The sequence below is a fragment of the Prionailurus bengalensis genome, chromosome E1 (genome assembly GCF_016509475.1).
Source record: "Prionailurus bengalensis isolate Pbe53 chromosome E1, Fcat_Pben_1.1_paternal_pri, whole genome shotgun sequence".
NCBI classification, from domain to species: domain Eukaryota; kingdom Metazoa; phylum Chordata; class Mammalia; order Carnivora; family Felidae; genus Prionailurus; species Prionailurus bengalensis.
In genome coordinates, this window is record NC_057347.1 from 36,785,688 (window position 1) to 36,809,845 (window position 24,158).

General features: G+C 42.9%; 1 protein-coding gene across 1 annotated transcript in view; it reads left to right on the forward strand.

Moving 5' to 3' along the window:
- The window catches only part of SKAP1 (src kinase associated phosphoprotein 1), a 279,257-nt gene that overhangs the window by 209,535 nt on the left and 45,564 nt on the right, over positions 1-24,158 (forward strand). The window contains exons 5-6 of the mRNA XM_043584176.1: positions 20,834-20,911; positions 21,766-21,849. Coding sequence (XP_043440111.1) covers positions 20,834-20,911; positions 21,766-21,849 — 162 coding nt within the window. The remainder of the gene's footprint in view (positions 1-20,833; positions 20,912-21,765; positions 21,850-24,158) is intronic.

A 24,158-nucleotide genomic window follows, 5' to 3' on the forward strand; every position in this document is an offset into this window, starting at 1 on the left:
ATAGATTAAGGTTGTTTCTTCAAATTTTGGTACTAATACTCCAAAGTAAGTTGTCAAAGTTGTGATGTGGACAAGTTGCCTTGATTCTCACCCAGGTCGTCTTTGGTTACTTTGTTCTTAGGGCACCTCTCTTGCCTCTTACCGCCTGTTTTGGAACTCAGCGTCCAGGCCCCCCACCTGGGGGCCAACCTCACCAAGGCACACCAGCAAGCCATTAGTTTGACAAGGGCCCAACCCACAAATTCACTCTGAGGCTGTGGTTTTCAGCCCTGGCTGAGATTCAGAACATCCACAGAGCCTTGCAAAAGCAAACATGCCTTTAGCCTGACTTCCAGATAATCTTGATTCAGCATATCTAGGGTGCAGCTCAGGTATCTACATCTTTTGAAAGGTTGACCGGTGATTCTGATGTGCAGCTGCAGTTAAGAACACCACTCTAAGGTGCTAATGATTGATCATGGCTCCATGCAGCATCACCAGCCGTACACGCTTCATGGATAAGTCACTGCTGGACACGCTTCTATCAGTTAGCTCTGCTCAGTGGCCTACTGCATAGTTACAAATGGCTGTGCCTTGTCTCGGAGAGAGCTGGAACTTTGCACCTCCTCCGCCAGTGATCTGTGATGCACCAGTTTGTTTCCACGCAGTGGGTGAGAATGCCTCGTTTAATGTACAACCTCTCCCAGAGGCATTTGTATTCCAACAGGGAATAATGCTTTCATCTAAGGGAATGGGTGCTGAATGGTGGAACATCAGGAATTAGGGAAGTCAGTTGAGAAGGTATTTTGGAAGAGGGACCTTTTTCCAATTCCCTGAAACGCATACTATTTAAGCAGCACCAATTTGACTTGGTGTTACTTAAAAAAAAAAACAAAAAAAAATTTTTTTTTTAAATCACTGGGCCTGTTTCAGAAGATGAGGCTTCTGGAGGAAAGAAGAACCTTATTTCTTCATTTTTCCTCGAATCCTGTTTGGAATCCCCCTCAGCCCTCACGCTTTCTCTTGCCCCCTTGAGAAGTAGTGCCATTCATCCTTAATTCAGCCACAAGTTAGATGGCAAGAGAACTCATGTTAAAAGAGCACATTACACTATTCTGAACATCCTTTCATATGATCTTGAAACATGGAGCAGAGGGTCATTTAGAGATCAGTTCTCTATTACAGCACAGAGCCGGGCAGGCTGATCAATATTTTCATACATCTGGCCAAGTTTTACAATCCTGGAGTTATTAAGATTCTGCAGTCTCTTAGGTAATCCTTAATAATTCACTGGTCTCTCTTCTCAACTGTTGAAGTGGTTTCTTCTTACTTTTATCCTCTCATCCCAGATTCTGTAAATATCTACCTCATAGAGCTATTATAAAAATTGAACCAGGGGTGCCAGGGTGACTCCTTGGTTAATTGTCTGACTCTTGATTTTGGCTCAGGTCATGATCTCACAGTTCATGAGTTTGAGACCCACATCGGGGTCCTCGCTGACAGCACGGAGCCTGCTTGGGATTCTCTCTCTCCCTCTCTGTCTCTCTGCCCCTCCCCTACCTTCTCTGTCACTCTGTCTCTCAAAATAAAGGAATAAACTTTTTAAAATATCAAACTAGGGGCGCCTGGGTGGCTCAGTCAGTTAAGCATTCGACTTCAGCTCAGGTCATGATCTCACAGTTTGTGGATTCAAGCCCCGCATCAGGCTCTGTGCTGACACCTCAGAGCCTGGAGCCAGCTTCAGATTCTGTGTCTCCCTCTCTCTGCACCTCCCCTGGCTCATGCTCTGTCTGTCTCGCTCTCTCTCTCTGTCTTCTCTCTCTCTCTGTCTCTCAAAAATAAATAAACATTAAAATTTTTTTTAAATCGAACTAAATAAGAGGTTTGAAAAGTGCTCTAAAAATTGTAAAGCTGTATACAAATGAATATTCATGTTTCTGTAATAGGGAATATATTCTTTGTGTAGCTGTCCTTCAGATCTTTGATGAAGAGAGGAAGGTGTTGAGCTAGAAATGGGGCCCTGGCATTCAGGCATTTAGTCCTCAATTCTAATTATTAGCATACTTCCTGTGCTAAATAAGATTCAAGGAAGAGCTTTTGCTTTTCCTCATTACAAAAACACATTGAATTCTCTATGGTGATTTTTTTTTTTAACCATCACAAATTTATTATCCTGGAAATGAGGATTTGTAATGAAGGCATTCTCACACCTTTGTTGGTGTTAACTGTTCTCCAAGAACAGGCAGAGAGATCACAGGACCAGTAGACTAAGTGCAACCTCCACTAATTGTTTATTTTCTTTCCAAAGTGACAAGAAGTTGTTGGAGTTTCATACTTCATTTTCTATACAAATTGAGGTCCTGGGGGAGAGTATTCTTCATGTGAACAGCTCTCCCAGTTACAGGAGAAAACTGAGTAACAATAAAACCCTAAGGGACATCATTTAATATTTCCAGCATTTCACATGAGCTTCTGACACTCACGTCTTCAAGGGGAAAGCTGATTTATACCTTCAGTCCTTAGACAATGTAAAGGTGAGGTCAGGCATAGGCATCCTTCATCCCTTTCCCCCGTACTCACAGGTCCCTTGGGCAAGGTGGAATCAAAGCATTGCAAATGCTAGAGGTCACAGGAGTGACACTACACGAGGTAAGAGAGCACAGCCTCCTTCCTTTATCAATGGGTCTGACGCCCATATATCTTCATATTGCCGTTGTTTCCACTTGAAAAATTACATGCAGTTGGTTTTACTTTTCCTTCCCTTCCTATTCTTAAAACAGGATTTCCACCCCCAATCTAAAGTGTAATTTATGTCAAGAATGATGATTATGTGTTTCTGATTATTTTTTAAAAAGGCGAAACCTTTAACATAAAGGCAGGACAACAAGTGTCTTGTTTTATGGCTTTGTGCCTTTCCAACCCTATAAATTAAAATCACGTCTGCGCTCTCTGTGTCTTTGCACTGATCCGAAGTTGTCTTTCTAGGACATCCTGGGAATTCTCTCTCTGGCACAATGCCTTCCACGTGGTAGTTTCCAAATAAATTTTTCCTGATTTGATTGTATCTGCAGGTACTTCATCCAAGTCTGGTCATGCCCAGTGATACAATACAATTCTGTAAATTGCAGTGCAAGTTTATTTCCTGGGCTTCCGACCCCAAATTTCATCATGGAATTGCATGCCCTTTGTTACCTGTGAAATAAAACAGATCTCCGGTGGAAGGAGGCACCTGTTTCTGTGGGTTCCCTCGCAGTGCAGGAAACGCTTGAGCAGAATTTAGACCTGTGGTACAAAGTACAAGATTAGAGTTGCAAATGAGTCTTGGCATTGCATAGAGACTACAGGTTATTAAAATATTCTTCAAATGATAACCTAATTCAAACATGGCTTTGTGTTAAGTGTTTTTAATAAAACCGTTTCTCTTCATTCTATACAGATTTCTTCTTTCTTTTCTGGATTCCTCTGACAGAGACCCTTCATATCAAGCTTAAGAATTTTGTATATTCAGCCACTTGGAATGTTTTTTGAAAAATCAAATACTATAGAACTGCAGGCAGTCAACCTTTCCCAATCCTGGGGTACTGCTCTCCAGAGGCAAGCCCTTTCAATTCATTCATCAGTTCTGGTGTGTACTTCCACATTTCTAAATAATATTATTATACAGCTATTTTTTTGATTTATCAATTTCAGACATTATGTATTGATTTCATATCGTGGCAGAGGAGGATTTAACACGCTTATCTCACCCCGACCCTCCCTTCTCCTCCCTTCATCTTCCCAACGTGATTATACCATCATTTTTAGTTAGTTTAGTTTTAGGGCTTAGATGATTTTAACTATGTAGATTTTATTTACTGCCAACCCTTATAAACTTCTGTAATTACATTTTATTTCTTGTTTGGTTTTTTTTTTTTTTCCTAGAGTTGGCAAATGCCTCGGCTTTTTCATTTGATTAGTTTTCTAAGTCGCCATCCCAAATTCTTCCCAAAGCTTCGTGGCAGAATTGTAGTATTCCTCTGACTACTACTTTCCGTATGGTCAAAAGCATCAGATGGCCCATCAGTTCCATTTTGTTCTTGGAGCAGCTCTCCCGGAGACCTCTGTCCTCCTCCGCACTCTTGGATGGCTGCTCTGGAGGTCCAGGGCACAACTGTCACCCTGGGACTTGCCTTTGTCTGTTTCCTGGATTTAACATCACCTTCTTTCTCCCTCATTTTGGTGGAGCACCTCCTCTGGTGGCAGCCTTTCTCTAGGAGGGAGATTTCTTGAGACTGTGCGTGTCTGAAAACTTCTTTATTCTACCTTTACACTTGATTGACAGTTTGGGTGTAAGAATGCTAATGGAAATTGGTTCGCCTTAGATTTTGGAAAGTTTTGCTTCATTGACTTCCAGCTGCTAGTGTTGCTGTGGAAAAGTTCAATGCCATTCAGATTCTTCGTTCTTTGTGTAGGACCTATTTTCCCCCTGATTCAGAAGCTTTTACGAGCTTCTCATTATTTGTCATGTCCTGAAATTTCACAGTGATTACCAAGGTATGAGTCTCTCTTCATTCAGATTCTGGGAATATGGAGGACCCTTTCAATCAGAAGACTCATATTCTTCATTTTGAGAAATTTCATCATTTCTTTGATCACTCCTTTCTTTTTACTTTCTGTATTCTAATATTTTTTAAGTTTAGTTATTTATTTTTATGTGTGAGAGACAGAGTACGAACATGAGCAGGGGAGGGGCAGAGAGAGAGGGAGAAAGAGAGAATCCCAAGCAGGCTCTACACTGTGAGCTCGGAGCCTGATGCAAGAACTTGAACCCACGAACCACGAGATCATGACCTAAGCTGAAATCAAGAGTTGGACGCTTAACCAACTGGGACACCCAGGCACCCCTCTATGTTCTAATATTTTTATCACTTCTGTTTTCCTTTCCTTGATCATCTTGCCCAATTTCTTTAAGATTTCCTCAATTATATCTTCCAACTCATCTGTTGATTCTGTTTTTAATTTCTGCTGTCATATATTGAATTTCTATCCCTCCTTTCTTGCTCTCTCATTGTTCCTTTTTAAGCATCCTATCTCATGGATGCAGTGTCTTCTCATCTCTCTGGGAATATTAATGATGACTTGTTTGTTTGCTCTGTTTTTTTCACTTTACTTTCTGCAACCTAGCTCTGTTTCCCCTAAACTTTTAATCTGTTACATGTCTTGGTCTTTGTCTTGCATGTTGGAAGCTTTTCTGCAAAGTCTGGTGATCCTTAGACCCTGCTTGTATTTAAAAGTGAGGCACCAAAATGCAAACTGAAACTTCTGTGTGCCAAGGTGGAATGTATCAACCGATGGGCTTTACTTTAGAAAGCCTAAGATTGAGAGTGATAAGGGAGAACCCAACCGTTTTTGCCTAAGATGGTTGCTCCCAACCATCAGTAGATGTAGGCCTTTTTTCTGAAGCCATTCATTTTTCCAGAGGAAGATCCATGAATCTCCCAGCAGTGCCATTATACACCACCACCAGGGTTCTTGGAAATGACCAGTAAAAGGAAGCTAGGGACCTCGGTGTTCAGGACATGGACTATCACTTAAATCACCTGTTCTCAGGATGGCGTCTCACTCTCCACCGAACTGCGTGTCCCAGCTTTGGGACTTCCCTGGTCTCATTTCCCCACAGAAATTATACCCCCTGTGCCGAGCTTACCGAATGATGGGAGCAAAAGAGTGATACGATGCTGGAGTCAGAAAACTCTATTTCTCTTCTCAACTCTACCACAAATTAGTCACATTGCCTTGGGTAATGCCGCATAATGACATCGTTGGGTGAGTCACATAATGACATCATTGGGTGAGTCACATAATCTGGCTGCCGGGGCTTTGGTTTCCCCATCTGTTAAATGAGTGGCAAGGTCATTTGCTCTGTCACCACTGGAGAGCCCTGTGACCTCCCCAGGCAAGAGTTCTTCATTAGGGAACCTTACACAGATGCTAAAACATGTGATGAAATAAAGTGTAAAAGAGTTCCCTTAAGTCTCAATACCTTCTTAAACTATGCTACTTTTTAGCAGTTGGTCTTTCTTGCAGAAACCTGAGCTTTGGCAACACAGGACATGCTGCTCAGACTCTGCACCAGAGCCTCTCTAGCCCCTTCTTTCATGTGTTCTGCGCAGTCTGGCTCATGGGAGGCCCAGCAAGTCCGCTCGGTGGGCAGAGCAAAACATCCCTGTGAGCCTCAGACAGGGAGATCATCCAGGCGCCCACCTCTTCCCTAGCAAGGCCAAAGATCAAGTCCCCATTTGGGGCTGACGTCCTGAGCAACTCCCAGGCTCCATCTGGCGGTATTGGTGCTGTAGGCATGCTTAGCAGAAAGGGTTCCTAAAAACCATGACATTTGGGCCGAGAAACCTATAATTAAAACATTCTTCATCTCTGGGGGCCTAGGTGGCTCAGTCAGTCTTTAAGTGTCTGACTTCAGCTCAGGTCATGGTCTCACGGTTCATGGCTTCAAGCCCCGCGTTGGGCTCTGCTGACAGCTCAGAGCCTGGAGCCTGCTTCGGATTCTGTGTCTCCCTCCCTCTCTGCCCCTCCCTCACACTCTCTCTCTCTCTCTCTCTCTCTCTCAACAATAAAATAAGCATCAAACAAACTTTTTTTAATTAAAAACACATTCTTCATCTTGACTTTACGTTATAGTTATGACTATAACACGATTCATTATGTAAAATGTGTAGCAAAAAAAAAGAAGTATCGGATTTGGAGCTTAAAAAAAGAAAAAGAAATAACCAGTCTGTGTCCTGACTCTCCTTTCAAGCTTTTGTGAGAAAGTCACTTACCTCTCTGAGCCTTATTTTCAGCCTCCAAAGGCTTGACTGGTAAGGCCGTTCTATCTGTATCAGAATCAACGAGGTGCCATAAAGGAAACCATTTGACAAACACTAAGTAAAGTACTATCCAAATGTAAAGTATTACTATTATCACTGTTACCATTGTAACTATTTGGTCCAGAAAGGCTGAGTTTCATGCTGCCTCTCCTGTCTGTCACACACAGGCAATTCCACAATTAGAGTTGGCTTTCCAAAAAGACATTTTGGTTCTTTTTTTCCTCTAAAACAAATGAATCCGTAACCAATGTACCCTAGCCATCCAATATGTGCAGCCTCTTTTGTTCATGAACAACCTTAAGGTAATAAACTGGTATGCCCCTGTGACAGAGAAAAATGTCGGAAGGAAATGGGTTTCCATCTGAGGCTTCTAAGGTGCTAAACCAAACAATAACAAGGGAAAAATTATTCAGCTAAATGCACCTGACGTGCATTGGCATCCAATATGCCACCCTCCTCGCTAGGCATTATTACTTATATACCTGCTTCTGAGAAGGGCCGCTCAGAAGAGCTACTCTGCTTTTAACAGACATACATTTTAGGGACTTTTAAATAAACTTATATAGCAACACCGAGCTCATGTCTTCTAAACTTTGCTATTTCATCCGTCTGTACCAAGCACCGTGAAGCAAAATGGATGTGCCTTCAGCTTTCTGCAGTCCTGGAAAATGAACCAGTCCACTTAACAATAAATGGTGGTTGGTTCAAACACACATGACTGGTCTAGTGAGAAAGAAAAGAAAGTTGAGCTTAATGAAGTCCAGTGTCTGTGTCCCTGTGCATGGACAGGAAAGGACGAGTGTTTTATAACTGTTTATTGGAGTTAATGGTAATAAATTCCTCACTTGTGATGCATTAACTTTAATGTTTTCATTACTTGGTGATTTAGGTTTTCCCTTTTCACATTGTAAATCATGTTGTCCCGGTAGCAGAGCAGGTCGAGTGCCTGCCATAATGTTCATAATGCTCAGTGGGGAAAGGAATGTTCTCTTTCTCTCTCCAGCGTGGTCTGACAAAAGACACTTTGCGTCATCCAGATTTGCAACTTTCTAAATAAGCAATAAAGACAGACAGACAGATGCATCTGACAGCAGCCTAGCAGAATGTGACAGAGTCTAGTTTAGATCCAGGGAAAGACAGGTCTCCATAGTAACTTTCCAAATGTATTTGGTGCTGAAGGTTCTTTTTTTTCTCTCTCTCTCTCTCTCTGTTTGCTGAGTGTGAGCCCTTAGTTAATGAGCTGTGCAAATAGATATTGAGATTTAGTGTTTTTATTTTGCAATTACAGACTTGGTGATTTGGTTGGAAACTTTTGGGTCTAGGAACATCACCCTCGCTTTCCCCTCTTTAATTTTTTTCCTTACAAAGTTTGACTTACTTCAAACTTACATGAGTTTTATCAGGTGAAACAGGAGATTCAGGAAAGATTTTAAATCTCAAATGTGTAACTGACAAGGGAAGGAGGCGATTTTTGCCCTAGAGGTTCCTTATCATAGCCATCGTTTTTGTCCCTGATCGTGTGCCGCTGTACAAAGACACCCAGGGAGCTGGCTGGGAGTGAGGTCTGGCTGGGGAGTGACACTTCGTCCAGTAGATGATACATACCAGGTCAAAGCCACATTGCTAAGATCATTGCATTCCCATCAAGTCCTTCCTGATGGGGTGTGTGAGTTCTCATTAGATCACCCACCCTGAAAAACCCCCGGAGAATCACAATAATTAGTTCCTGAGTCTCCTTTTTGATTTTCTGCTTTGTTTGCTTTAAAAGTTTCCTCAATGCAGCGCTCTGATGATATCTGAATGTCTTTTACCAGAGAGACACAGAGAAGGCAAAATTGTTATCATTTGGCTTCTCCTTGAAATCTTTTGTTTTTGGAGAGTAACTACAATAGAGACTCCAGGATCCTGGTACGCTAATCCCCACATGGGGTTCACCAGCAGCAGTATGAAGTGTTCAGACACACATGGGATCTCAGCGTATGGGATGCAAAACAAATGGAGACCAAAGAGAAAAATACCATTTTTTTTCCTCAGAGAAATAATAAGACTGGGGAAATGCTACAAGAAGAGGTCAAGTTCTCAGCCACTCAAGGCCTGTAGCTCAAAAATTGCCTTCGACAGCTATTTCTGAGAAGTATTTGGTGATCCATTTGTCAGGTTGTTGGCATGTGGCTCGGCCCTTTGCCCGTGTCTGGCTTCCTCCAGATCCCATCCTTTGACGCTCTCCGGAAGCTGATGATGAGGTCTGAGGTGAAGAGAGCAGGGTCTCGGTGAGGCTGTGAAATAGTCTCAGAAACTTCATTCTCTCCAGTTGAGGTTCATGGCATTTTTTCCCCAATTTCCCCCCAAAATTCTCTTTGCCCCCCCTTCCTGTCATTCTCAGTCCTGTTACTCATCCTGGCTTCCGCACTGCCCGTTTCCTCCTTGCTGTCTTGGCTAACGCTTCTTTCTGCCTTTTTAACTTCTTGTTTCACGTTCCCAACCTTCAGATTAAAATTGTGAGGTACAGCAGAACAAAAATTACCATTTGTGGCTTAGAGGAAAATGATCTATCTAACAAATATTCAACTCCCATATTGCCTGCTTAGACCACAAGTCCCATTAGGCTAGAAGTGGTTGCAGTTTCTCCTAACACACATATTTCGGGCACCTACTGTGTGTACGAGGCCCCTGGGGATACAGGGAGAAATAATGAATAGTGAATTGTACTGCCCTCTATGAAAGGGACCAGATTTCCCACCAGCAGCTTTTCTTGAAGTGTCAAGAAATTAAAAAATTAGCACCGAACTCCTCAGCGTTTCCCGTGGTGTATTTTAGGGAAGGATCCTTCTTAATCCCATATCAGTCCAGCAGTTACTTAAGGCACAGCCCTAGCCTGCGATGGGTCTCAGTTGTTCCCATGTTCCGGTTGCCCCTCAGTCTAATTCTTACCCTCCTTAACTGGACAGCTGTGGTGCAAACACTGGCCCGTCCCCCTAGGTGCACAGGTGTACTGGATTCTTCTTTGTTCCCTCCTCTCAATCCAGGTGCTATGATGTTTGTTCACCTAATTTCCTCCGTAGTGTCATGTCTCCACCTACGAATGCAAGACCTACTTTTACCCTCATTCCCCTTTCTAGGCTATCCTTCTTCCTGCCTTCTACCTAGACCCACAGCTCTATTCCTTTTTGCAGCAGTAGCCCCTTTTCAATTCCCTTGTTCATAGTAGCTTTACATAATAACTAAGTCAAGACTGGAGAGTACTGGGGAAAAGGGCCCCTGGGAGCCAAGACTGTGCTATAATAATGCCCTATAGAAAATGGCATTAGAACACAGAAGAGGGAGTGTATAATTCTACATGGCAAAAATAGAAAGATCCAGGGAAGATGTGATATTTGAATTGAGTCTTAAAAGAGACGCCCTTGGGACGCCTGGGTGGCCCAGTAGGTTAAGCAGCTGACTCTTGATTTCAGTTCAGGTCATGAGCTAGAGCCCCGCATCAGTGCAGAACCTGCCTGGGATTCTCTCTCTCTCTCTCTCTCTCTTCCTCCCTCTCTCTGCCCCTCCCCTACTTGAGCACAGGGCTCTCGCTCTGTCTCTCTCTCTCTCTCTCTCTCTCAAAATAAACAAAAAAACAAACTTAAAAGGGGGTAGGGGGAGCATGCCCTACTTTGAAAGAGAGAGAGGAATTCCCAAAGAGGAAAAACAGATAAGCAAAGTTCTGTAGTGTACAGTACATGGCATGTTCCAGACAGCAGTTTGTTACTTACTGTTGCTGGAGCATTGGGAGGTATGGGGCTTAGAAGAAAACTAAACTGGACAATAGGTGAGACCAAATATTTTAAAGTTTTTGTATGCTGGAGAGTTTGATTTTCATCCTATAAGGGATCGGTGATATTCGATACCACCCTATAATGGTTCCCTATAAGTAATGGGGAACCATTAGCTTTAAGCAGGAAAGTGACATGACCACTTCTGTGTTTCAGAAAAATGATTTCTGGCCACAGTATGGTAGACAAATAGAAGGTAAACCAATTTAAAATTTAAAAAAAATTCTTCCAAACCTAGGCAAGGCTCTTTTCTTTTTTCTTTTCTTTCCCCCGTGTTCTTATCACAGCCCAGCGGAGTAGTAAATAGATAGATTTAGAAACGATATTTTGTCATTCACTTTATAGATATGCTTTTAAATGACACATATCTATCTAATGGTGACCTGACTCAGGACAAGGAGGGAATACAGTGATCCTTCAAAGTTTTGTAAAAAGATGATTTGGCATGGGGCGCCTGGGTGGCTTGGTCGGTTAAGCGTCCGATTTCGGCTCAGGTCATGATCTCATGGTCCCTGAGTTCGAGCCCCGCGTCGGACTCTGTGCTGACAGCTCAGAGCCTGGAGCCTGTTTCAGATTCTGTGTCTCCTCCTCTCTCTGCCCCTCCCATGTTCATGCTCTGTCTCTCTCTGTCTCAAAAAATAAATAAACGTTAAAAAAAAATTTTTTTTTAAAAAGATGATTTGGCATTTTCCATCCTCTCTACCTACTTATTAGAGTCACAAGGCCATTTGAAGCCTTGCTGCCTGGATTTGTATGAGGATTCTCACTTTGTATGATTGCCAGTTACTGTGGTTTGGCTACTAAAGAGACTTCAGGTAGCTTGGATCTTTGTGGTTCTAGGGTTCCTAGGATAAAAATAAAGCTGAGGGTGCTGGGTTACAGGTACGCATAATGAACAAAATCAGAAGACACAAGAGACTTTCTGAGTTTAAACAATTTGTGTGGAGATCGCATGACTTCTCAGCCTTTTTCCCACCATGACACATGTCCACCCACATTTATATGCTCGGCCCACTTCCATGGAACACCCGTGATTTTGAAGAAACACGATTTTCTCAAGGAGATAAAGCACTGGGGGAGCTCTTGATTCCCACCATTGTAATAGTGCATCTGATGTATTTAGTACCATAGATTGTAGCATAAGTAAGATAAGCTATAAATCATTTTTCGATTGGCTTTTTCCCTTAAGAAAGCATATCAGAATGCAGATGAATGATATTAGTAAGAAAAACTTTGAATCCATTCTTATTCTAAAAGGGAATTATTTGAAATCTCTGCCCTGTAGATTAACACCTGCAATTGATCAAAAACACCAATGTGTCATGATTCGATGATTGAGACTTAGTGGATTATTATATTGAGTGAGTCATTCTTTAAAGTGAAATATGTAGGGGTGCCTGGGTGGCTCAGTCGGTTAAGCAGCAACTTCGGCTCAGGTCATGATCTCACAATTTGTGGTTCGAGCCCCACGCTGGGCTCTATGCTGACAGCTCGGAGCCTGGAGCCTGCTTCACATTCTGGGTCTTTCTCTCTCTCTCTCTCTCTCTCTCTCTCTCTCTCTCTCTCTCTGCCCCACCCACCCCCCATGCTCTGTCTCTCAAGAATGAACAAACGTTAAAAAAATATATTTTTTAAAGTGAAATATGTACACTTAGAAGATGCTGCTGATTACTATTACCATTTATTTAGATGCTAGAAATAGTGTGTTGAAGTTAGCATACCTGGAGTTGGAAGGGCTTTTTTCTAATTCTTTCACTTCTTACAAGTAAAATCCCACTGAACGTGAAGACATGGAAGAGGAGCATCCCCTAAGACCACAGGCCCCTCCGACGATTAGTGTGGTGCCTCTTTGTAGAAATAAGAAGGTTCTTCATCCTCCATGAGTCGTCATAGTTTCCATATGTTACCTTGTAGCGTGGCATTGTTGATGGAATGTTTTGTGAAAAGGAATCAACTTGGGGTATTTGGCTTAAAAATCTTACTCCTGGGGCACCTGGGTGGCTCAGTCGGTTGAGCATCCGACTTCAGCCCAGGTCATGATCTCGTGGTTCGTGAGTTCGAGCCCCACATCAGGCTGTGTCCCCCTCTCTCTGCCCTTCCCCCACTTGCGGTCTCTCAAAAACAAACATTTTTCTAAATCTTCTTTCTCTTTAAAGCAAGTGCTCTTCCTTAAAGAGTAAATACATCATGTTCAAGATTCTTGCATGAGCCCTACACTGGATACCATTCCTCTAGATACCACTCTTGCATCAAAAGACATCTTCCAAACCTTGGTGACCAAGCACCATTTGTGAGAGCTCCAGGTGGCTTCCTCTTGTATTTTCTTTACCCGTGTATCCTTTTATTGTATTCTCATATATTCTCTTATTGTGCTCCGTACTGTGTATCTATTGACTTCTTGGATTTTACACAGACCTGCCCTGGAAAGCAATTCCATAGATTAGTCAGCCGGTACATTAAAAAAGTTAAATAAATATAGTATCTTAAAACAATTTTGGGGGGTGTTGAGTTTGGTAAGTTCTTTATAGAGTCTGGATACTAATCCTTTATCTGATATGTCATTTGCAAATATCTTCTCCCATTCTATCGGTTGCCTTTTAGTTTTGTTGATTGTTTCCTTTGCTGTGCAGAAGGTTTTTATCTTGATGAGGTCCCTATATGGATAAAGAAGATGCGGTTTATATATACAATGGAATACTACTTGGCAATGAGAAAGAATGAAGTCTTGTCATTTGCAACAACATGGATGGAACTGGAGGATATTTATGCTAGTTGAAATAAGTCAGTCAGAGAAAGATACCATGTTTTCACTCATGTGTAGAATTTGAGAAACCTAACAGAAGACCGTGGGGGAAAGGAAGGGGAAAAAAGTAATTTCAAGCAGAGAGGGAGGAAAACCGTAAGAGACTCTTAAATAGAACAAACTGAAGGTGGATGGGGGTCATGGGGGAGAGGGGAAGATGGGTGATGAGCATTGAGGAGGGTACTTGTTCGGACGAGCACTGGGTGTTGTATGTAAGCGATGAATCATGGGAATCTACTCCCAGAGCCAAGAGCACACTGTATACACTGTATGTTAGCTAACTTGACAATAAATTGTATTTTTTAAAAAAGATTTATAAAAATAGTAATAATAATATTTTGACATCAAGTATTAGAATAACCACACACTTGTCTGCTTCTTTTTCTGTACTTAAATGGGGTCTTTTGTGGGAGAGTGAGGCTGGCAGACCCTGTCTTTCCTCAGCCACCCTGAGTGCGTCTCCTCAACTCAGGCTCAGGGTGATGGAAAGTGCATGGGCTGTTCCAACTGAGCAGGCTTCAGCAAGGTCAGTAATTTCACTAAGACTCAGTTTCCTGGGGCACCTGGGTGGCTCAGTCAGTTAAGCATCCAACTTCGGCTCAGGTCATGATCTCTCGGTTTGTGAGTTTGAGCCCCGCGTCGGGCTCTGTGCTGACAGCTCGGCCTGGAGCCTGCTTCGAATTCTGTGTCTCCTCCTCTCTCTGCCCCTCCCATGTTCATGCTCTGTCTCTCTCCATCTCTCAATAACAAATAAATGTTAAAAAAAAAATTTTTTTAATATTTTAGAAATTTTAAAAAGATTTCCTGGTCTGTAAAGTGCTAATAAAGAGCACTCATAAAGAGTGCTATTGGGGCGCCTGGGTGGCGCAGTCGGTTAAGCGTCCGACTTCAGCCAGGTCACGATCTCGCGGTCCGTGAGTTCGAGCCCCGCGTCAGGCTCTGGGCTGATGGCTCAGAACCTGGAGCCTGTTTCCCATTCTGTGTCTCCCTCTCTCTCTGCCCCTCCCCCGTTCATGCTCTGTCTCTCTCTGTCCCAAAAATAAATAAACGTTGAAAAAAAAAAAATTTTTTTAAAAAGAGTGCTATTAAAGAACTAATAATAATACAGACCTCACAGACTGTTGTGAAGCTCAAATGAGATATAAACATGCTTTATAAAATGCAGATTAAAAGTTTATTTGGTTTTTTCATTAAAACATATTAGTTTTAATTATTTTTTTCGTTTTATTTATTTATTTTTTATTTTTCTTTAAACATTTATTTAGTTTTGAGAGAGAGACAGAGTGTGAGTGGGGTCGGGGCAGAGAGAGAGAGAGGGAAACACAGAATCTGAAGCAAGCTCTAAGCTCTGAGCTGTCAGCACAGAGCCCGACGCAGGGCTCGAACTCACAAACCGCGAGACCATGACCTGAGACGAAGTCGGACGCTTAACCGACTGAGCCACCCAGGTGCCCCTCTTTTTGAGCGAGAGCGAGCACAAGCGGGGGAGGGTCAGAGAGAAGGAGAGACAGAATCCCAAGCAGGCTCTGCACCATCAGCACAGCGCCCAATGTGAGGGCTCGAACTCACAAACTGAGATCATGACCGGAGCCGAGATCAAGAATCAGATGCTTAACGGACTGTGCCATCCCGGCGCCCCTAGTTTTAATTTTTCCGCTCATCAATTATCTGCCTTTGTTCTTAGTACTACTTATTGGCCTAGAACCTCTCATGAATTTTCTTTATCCTCAGGATAACAAGGTTTCTTCCACAGATTTTTATAGTCCGGTCTGGATTGCCAGATCCAGTAACCTGAATTAACAGATCTTTTTTAAGACCTTAAAAAGTTTGTGGGCCAACAAGAGTCCATCAAGATCTCCCAAATGTTGTCTCCTGTGCTGGTTTGCTTACGGCTAGACCTTCAGTCTCACTCTAATTCCCCTTGTTTTGTTTTCTAGCTTCTTCTGCCACAGCTTGTTGAAGAGTTTGACCAAGAACTTTGAGTCCCCTCCTCTTCCTCTCCTCTGCATCCCAGTCATTCCTCCACGAAATTAAAGCCGTCTGAGCGGTCTTTGTGCATCTCTGAAACTTTCCGATCCGAAGTCGATTATTATTCATGATTTAGAATTTTTCACCTCACATGTGTTACGTGTGTTGGTGTAAATTCCTTAATAAGTGAAGCAAAATGACAGGAAAGTGTGAAGGTGTCAACTGAGGCGGGTAGCGAATAGAACCACGGAAGTTAGAGAATTCTGTGAGGCTGTCCCAAGAGACTGAGGGAGGAAGAGTCTTCGAAACCACCTTCCCTGTTAGTGTCATGCTTCGAAGTTGAACACGCCCGACACCTCAGACTGACTGTCACTTACTGACTGGCTTATTGTCACTTACTGACTGTGACTTACTGACTGGCTCCCGAAAACTGAGAAAAAAAGGCAAAAAAAGCAGCCCAGACGTTCAAGAAGCTGAGGGAAAACTGTAATGAACTTATTTTACAAAGGCCACAGAAACCAACTACAAAGGAGATTTAGGACCAGCGACCACCAGCCAGGAGAATACTACCCTCACCCTCCCTGCAATACTCTCTTCCCCTTTGTACATTTGAGGCATTGTGAACTGTGTGTTTGTCCCCACCAGCCATCTAGACCAGACGGAACCATCTAGACCATCTATGACCAGATGGAACATAGTTCATCCCCCACCTCCAAATATTAGATTTTCTCCAACCTCATCCACCCAATCCCCTGGGGCCCTTATCACAGGTACTTTAATGGAGGAACCTGATAAACTTCACCCTGCCTGAAACTCACCCCTGGTAGCTCTCAGTCTCTAGGCTGGAGTTTGGTCCCTTTTTCCAAACAATTGGAAAGAACTTGGGTTAAAAGGAAAAGGGACAATGGGAGAAGTCCACAGTTTAAAGGGGAGGGGGGGTGGCAGTTGAACAAAAGATGTTTTTTTTTAAATCATTGATTTGGGGCACCTGGGTGGCTCAGTCGGTTGAGCATCCGACTTCAGCTTAGGTCATGATCTTGTGGTTCGTGAGTTCAAGCCCCACGTCGGGCTCTGTGCCGACCGCTCAGAGCCTGGAGCCTGCTTTGGATCCCGCGTCTCCCTCTCTCTCTGCCTCTCCCTCGCTCACACTCTGTCTCTCTCTCTCAAAAATAAATAAACATAAAAAACTTTTTTTTTTCTTAATCATCGATTTTCATTTCAGGTTGGCTTAGCAAGAAACCAGCCAGCTGCCTCTAAGGGAAGTTCACGGGCACCTGCCTGGTTCTGCAGGGGTTGTGACCTTTTTGCAACGAGATTGCATGGCCTCTTGTACTGTTAGCCTTGTGCTGTGGTGTTGCCAAGTGATTTCTCCAATTCTCTTTTCTCAGTGGGCTAGAACGCAGCTGATTAAATAAGCCGTGACTCACATAAGCTCCCATGTCTTTTTTATTGACTGCTTTATGGAAATGTATCACACTCAAAGGGTCCCCATTGTTGTTGCTGTCCATAGCTGACTGAAGAGTCATGTTTAGTGCTGAGAGACGGAATCCTAGGCTGTCGTGTTTTATTGCAGAGTTGGGTATGGGTGGGATACAAGGGTTTAAAGGAATCTGGATGAGGAGAGAAAGATGTCCGAGAATTTCTTTTATCTTCATCTGCCACGAAAGTTGGGTGGCCATCACTTCTAGGTAACACCTTCTCTGCTGATCTTATCTTTATGGCCCCACATCCTTCAGCTAAGTGAATCTTTTCTTTATATGGGCTATTCTGGGAGATTTAGTTAAGTGCAGTGGTAGAGAGAGATGATGACACGAATGTAATTCTGTTTTGTGCTGATACACTGTGGCACCCTTAGGTTTGTCCAAGAAGGCCATTTCTTCCCAATAAATCTAAATCATTTCTATTTTTTCATTAAGATGGTGATATCTTTTTTTCAGGTAATGGACAAAAAGGCTCGATTATTTTTAAAAATTGTATACTTACATATAAATGTTTTGGCCTTAAAATAGCAACCCATGCAATTATTTGTGGCTTCTTCCTGTTTTTATTATCATCCTACAAAGCATTTACATGCTTCCCATTAGGCATTAAGTAGCTCTGCAGACCTGTTCATTTGCCAGTAGGTGTGGATTCAGGCATACAAGGCTCCTCCTACTTCATCACCCCGGGACCATGGCCAACGTGGTGCATCCTCAAGATCACTGGTTCTTGATCAGTAGGACACTGAGCTGACACCGAAATAGGAGACAGCTTGATTGCCACAATGGCTTCCCATCTTGGTTGTCTGGATTTATCTGATAGATCATGGAGCTAATGAAATTGAGCTCAGTGTCAACTTACACTGAGAACAATTCTGTTATTAGACTCCCCACACAGTCCCTTGCACGCAGAAGACAATCGCTAGAATAGAGATTGCTTTGATTTGATTTCCTAATTGTTTTCCATAGCCATTTCAAACTTCACCTTCACTTCATCCCATTTTTTCCACTGCCCATAAGGGAAACCAGGGAAGAGAGTTCCCCAGTACAGATTTTCTCTAATAAGAAAGCAACATAACACGTCTCGCAAAAACCCAGCACATAAAATACCGTATCTCTAGCTCTTCAGAATCTGTTGGTGAATGACCAAGACAGAAAAGTCAGCAGCTCCCTTTTTGCCCAGTTTCAGCAAACTGAGTGTGACTCTTTTCGGAGAGAAGGCGGTGATGGTACTGACCCTAGTTTCCTAGAATTAGTGACTCGAGGTTCAAACGTCTCTGCGGCATTATGTCTTTGTTTTCTTGGTGGTGGCATTCTTGGGTTTCGGTTGGTGGGGAGAGAAAAGCCTCATGCTGATAATGTACTGAAAGTAAATGAAATTAAATAAGCGAAGCAGTGCTCATCACTACTTCCTTCCCCCCTGGGTAATTCAATTCAAGCTCTCTTTCTGATGGCAACTCGCAGGGACTGTCTCTGTCACCCCGCTGGGGCCTGGAGTCTTAACATCTAAATAAAAGTTTCACTCAAGCATTTTTTATGCTCCTGCCAGCAGGATCAGTGAGCTGGTGTGGGCACATTAATGTAATATTCATACTCACAGACTCTCCCCGCACACGAGGCAATGTCTTCCCATTTTCATAATTATAGATGTTCCATAAAATGGCATTTAGATTTGCATTAAAAAAGGAGGTTTGAATTCTAATAGAACGTTTAACATGTCTTTTATGATTCAGACTCTCGGCATCTCTAACTAGAATCTGTGTCTCTAAGTTTAACAAGACCTTAAAACAAGAAAAAGAAAAGAAAAAAAAACTGCAAGAAGAAATAGAAACTCCAGGCTTAGGGGATCCTGTTTTTCTCATCTCCCGTGTCTTTCATTTAATTTTTAGGCCTCTAGGAGCAATTTTTGATAGTGCTGCAGAGAGGATAGGCTCTCCTGCAAAGGACCTTCTCAACCATATCAGGCCCTCAACCCGGCCACTCCACCCTCCATAAGATCAGTTTCTATTTTCTTGGAGAGCATTTCCAGAGAGGTATTAGAATTTTCAGAAGGGTGGGAGAAATGAAAGGGTCCTAGACAAATGAACTTCCCTTTGCTGCTCTTCATCTCACGTGTGCACCCTGAGACCCATCTGGGAGGATTTATAGCAGCCACAGAGTTCACTAACCGTAGAGCACACAAATGAAAATAGTCCATGAACAAGGAAGTTGACAATAAGGACAAATAGAAAGAATCAGGCACTTAGACACACTAAAAAAGAAAAGCCCTTCAGATCTCTGTTTAAAACTAAGTTCAAAACAACTTAGAGGCAAAAGGTAATCTTAGTTGCATTTTAAATTGTCTTAAAATGTTATTTTTAGGGGCTCCTGGATGGCTCAGTCGGTTGAGTGTCCAACTCTTGATGTCGGCTCAGGTCATAACCCCAGGGTCATGAGATGAAGTCCCACGTCAGGCTCCACATTGAGTGTGGAGCCTGCTGGAGATTCTCTGTCTCTCTGTCTGTCTGTCTGTCTCTCTCTCTCTCTCCCTCCCTCCCTCTGCCCCTCCTCTGCTCACACACATGCTCATGCTCGCTCTCTCTCTCTCTCTCTCTAAAATAAAAAAATTCTTAAGTTATTTTTAAACAAGAAATATTTTAAGCAAGAAGTAAACTGCCAGCTCATAGCCACCACTGAATAAATGTTAGTTATTGAAAATTTCAAAAAACAATCGTGTAATTGAAAAAAAAATTACTTCACCCAAAAGTCTCAAGATATTGTATAGGTGACCCAGTTGATTCCTATGTGGTTGTCCCTTCAGTTGGTTTGTATTTTGTTTTGCTTTCTAAATCTTTTAAGGGAAACCAAAGGAGCTTTTGTTTTGGAGACTAAAAACAATAAACATTAGGATCCTGACAGCCCACTCTCCTTATTTCTCCTAATTAAGAAATATGGACTTGGGGGCACCTGGCTGGCTCAGTAGGAAGAGCACACAACTCTTGATCTTGGGGCCATGAGTTCAAGCCCCACATTGGGTGTAGAGATTACCAAAAAAATAAATAAACTTAAAAAAAAAGAAATATGGACTCGTATTTTTTAAAGAATTTTTTGTGTTCTTGTTTCATTTGATTTTTTAAGGAGTAAATCCCTTCTTTTTTGTCCTTTACTCCTCTCTTCTATAAAATAAGTACAAACCTTAGTGGTGAAAGATGGATGAGGATCTTGACTTCTCAATAAATTTGTACCTAGCAAGGCTAATTGAAAGTCAAGGATGTTAGCAGCATACGATTAGAGGCTGATGTCAATTCCAGAGTCTTCTCTTGGTAAAGGCTTCTACCATTGTTAGGCTCTTTCCCATACTTGGACAAAACCAGGATTTGGTGGCTATTGTCAGTTCAGCTTGCATAGCCCTTCTTTGTGTGAACTTAATAAAATTTATGTTCACTAGATGGCTTTCTGTTTTGGGGTGTGTGTGTGTGTGTGTGTGTGTGTGTGTGTGTGTGTTTTAAGAGTGAGTGTGTGTTTATTGCTCTCACGGAGGTGGCTGCGTCTATGGTGAACTCTATCACTCACTAAAGCGTCTCTCTGCTGGTAGCTATTCATTTGACTTTTGATGATCTCAGTGTGGTTATCCAATTTGGAGCTTATCTCCACTGCAAATTCTTAATTCTCTGGAGTCCTTTTCTTGCCAATCAGTACATATTTAGGCTACCTCCCCTTGCACAAACTAATGTATGTTTAGATCATTGTAAGTGGTTTTAGCATTAGATATAATGAGGGAGAAAGAAAATTTACTCTTTTTCCCCAATCATATAAAAATTATCTTATTTTGTGCTGTGCTTAAGCAATTGCCCTTCTGCACCCCCTTCATTAATGTAGATTATCTAAAGTTGCCTAAATAAATGAAAACTCTGCCAGGTTTCAACAAAGCATTTTTGCCGTTGTTCCTTTCAGGAGCGGAAGACATCACAAGAGGAGCTCAAGAGCTGGATAACATCATCAAGCAAGGATACTTGGAGAAGAAAAGCAAAGGTACTGATCAGACCCACAGGTCTCAGAACAGTCCAGGAAGGGAAGGGAAATGAGGAAAAAGGACTAATGTAGAAAGTGCTGTCTCTATGCCCAATTCTGCGCTCAGGAGCTGGGAGACCAAAAGGAAGGCAAGAGAGAAGTCTGGTGTAGCCCAGCGGCCCCCAAATCTTCAGCAGATTGTGAGTTTCATCAGAATAGGAACTGGTTCTGCTTTGCTCACCTGGTACACAACAGGTGCTTAATAAATCCTTGTTGAATGAATTGCCGATGATATTCTTGTTCTCATCTCTCAGTGTGCTCCCACAGAGCAAAACCGTTGCCAAGAGTATCATTTTATATCCTGTGTGAAGCAGCCCAGTTTCAAGTTTCAGAGGAACCCACCTCTTGACCCATCGCTCACTGGATGAGAATAGATACCGCCATCCTAGGCCCGGGGTCCCAAGTTTAGCACTCAAAAAGCAAATTGGCTTTAGTACAAAGAAAGCCTTTCCTGTGCCCATGGCCTGAGCATCAGTTTGGTTTGCTAAAAGGCACCGCATAAAGGGATCATAGAGAATTTGAAAAGCACTGGATGAGATTAGAACCTGAAAGATATCAAGGAAGATAAATAGCGAGACAGCTGTGAGAGGTCAGAACAGGCAAACCCCGTGTAGAATCTGGACCTTTAACGGAGCGAGCCCTCTGGACTCTGAGTCAATATGGGATAACCTGCGGGAGTGAAAGGGAGGGTTTTACAGTCCATTAACCTAGGAAATAAAACAATAACACACTGGACTGTGTGTTGTTGGACTTTACGGACTCTTCAGTGGTTGTAGTTACCTGAATTTATGTCCCCTTACTGCTGTTCTGTTTAGATCATAGTTTCTTTGGATCAGAATGGCAGAAACGATGGTGTGTCATCAGCAGAGGCCTCTTCTACTACTATGCTAACGAGAAAAGTAAGTGTTCTTCATCTGCACAGCAGCAGCTCACTCCTGGATGCAAGCACTTCGTAAATTCTCAAGCACTTAGATCTCAAGATAGCAGTCCTTAACTAACACCCATAAAGGGACATGCTTGGGAGACTGAAAGAGGCTGTTAAGTAATACCTTGTCCGTCACCAAAAACTCAGATGCCAATTTAGAAATTATTTTCACTTCAAACACTAGGACGGTGTGGTCAGCATGTCAAAAGGTTGTCTTTTATTATGACTAATAACACAATATTATCAATGTTGAACACTTTGGTATTTTTTTTAAAGAATCTCAAACTCTTTATGGATATTAATAATATAGTTAAAATACTGGGAGGAAAACTTGTGAGAAAGATTTAAACAGCTTGCCAATGGCCCAGAAACAGAACCCTTGGGTCCAGACTCTCGAAGATTATGCTTTCAACTTCATCCTATGGAATGCTGGGAAGTAGTCCCGTGGACATCCCTAGAGCCGTGGAGTGTTAAGACCCAAATGGCTGCTGTGCCCAGGAGACACCCTCCAGCCAGATGGCAGCAGCAGTGAAGTGTTGACTCAGGCCAGAGGCAGCTTCTTAATGAGCCACCATTGAGTCAATCAAGCACACCACTCATACGCTCTCCCGAGAAGGCCTCCCATCCGTGCTTAGCACAGTTACTAAGTTCATGAGAAGAAACAGAGGATATAAGCATAAACCGGAGACAGCGACAACTAAACAAAGCCTAAAAATGATCACTGTCAGTGAACACAAACTTGCAAAGAGGGGATACCCTCCTGCAAAGCATCAGGTCTTGTGGGGACTTTCCTTGGGCTCTGCCACCTCGGCACAGAGGCCAGTGATTCAGAGTACACCCTTCCTTTTCCTTCCAGTCACTCCCCGTTTCTCTTCTCTTCCTTCTTTCCCAGGGGGAGGCATCTCCCAATGCCTAGATATCCAGTCTTGGGAATAATCAGATGTCTACCCAATTGCCTTTGGACTTGCCGTGCCTTTGGCATCAAGAACAGCACCTTTGCCAGGTGACCTGGCATCTTTAAGATTTGTGCTTGGGCTTCAAGGCCAGCGGCTCACGCTGCCTCTCTGCCTGCCTCAGGTTATCGCTGGCTTCGTCTTGGGTTCACCCTTTTATATTCCTCAGAGACTTTCCCACGTAGGGGTGAAGTGTGAAGCCCTACATGGCGATCTTAGCAGCATAGCTCAAAACCTGAGTAACACACCCCCAGCGTCCTTCCGACGCCCAGACCACCATCCGAGCCAGCAACCACAATCTGTTCCCTTAATTCTAGGCATATACAAGCCCGCCAGGGGCAATTTTCTTATTTTAAACCTTAAAACTAATATACCATGTATATCATTGTAAAACTCTTCTTCATGCCAGCTGCATTTAAATAAGTGGTTGGCATATCTGGATATAAAACCAGGTGTCACGTTCATTCATTCCGAATCCTCTATACTCAAGGTGAGAGAGCGGGAGAGGGAGAGACTTGGAGACTTTTATGGACCATTTTGCCGTCAGGCTGAAATAAAACCTGGTGACCAAAGAAACAACAAAACATTTTAGTGGCCAGTTAGAACAAGGAGAGATACTTTAACAAAAAAGATTCCGGTGTCAGAAAGCACTGTTGCATGGCTCCCTTCTCGCCAGTTACTTCTTATTGTGCCCAAGACATTTTCTTAAGACGTAGTGAGTGTTTGTGTGTATTTCCTTTAGCTCAACCAGGTAAGGATGGAGTCTTTTTCTTTTCTTTTCTTTTCTTTTCCTAATATTGTCATCCCACTGCCACCTTATCACCATCAGCCTCCAAAAGCATGTATTCAGCAATTCATTCCACATGATAACGGGACACAAATCATCACCCAGGCACTGTGGTTCCACTCCTCTGTATGTTCTGCCTGAACTACACCAGGAGGGCACAAAATCATTGGGAACCACCCCGTCTTTTCCCGTTCCTAGTATTTTATGTTTTAGAAAGAGAGTGACAGCCAGGGTGGTCTCTCCTTTCCCTCCCTTAGGGTCCTTTCCCTCCTTCCTCATCACCCAATGCCACTTCCCAATTTGACCTCTGGGAAGGGGGACAAAATACTGAGTTTTAATCATTCTCCCTCTCGCATGAATTCCCTCCAGACCAGCAGGAGGTAGAGAGCGGTCTAGCCCAAATACCACACAGGGCATAGGAGGGGACCCCGGGAACTCGTAATGCCCCCTGAGCTGCTGTCCCTTCCCCTCAAATGTGAGCTCTGCTGGCCCTGACAGCAATAACGCTGCAGGGTTCTGTAATAGCCTTCAAGAGCCTCACGT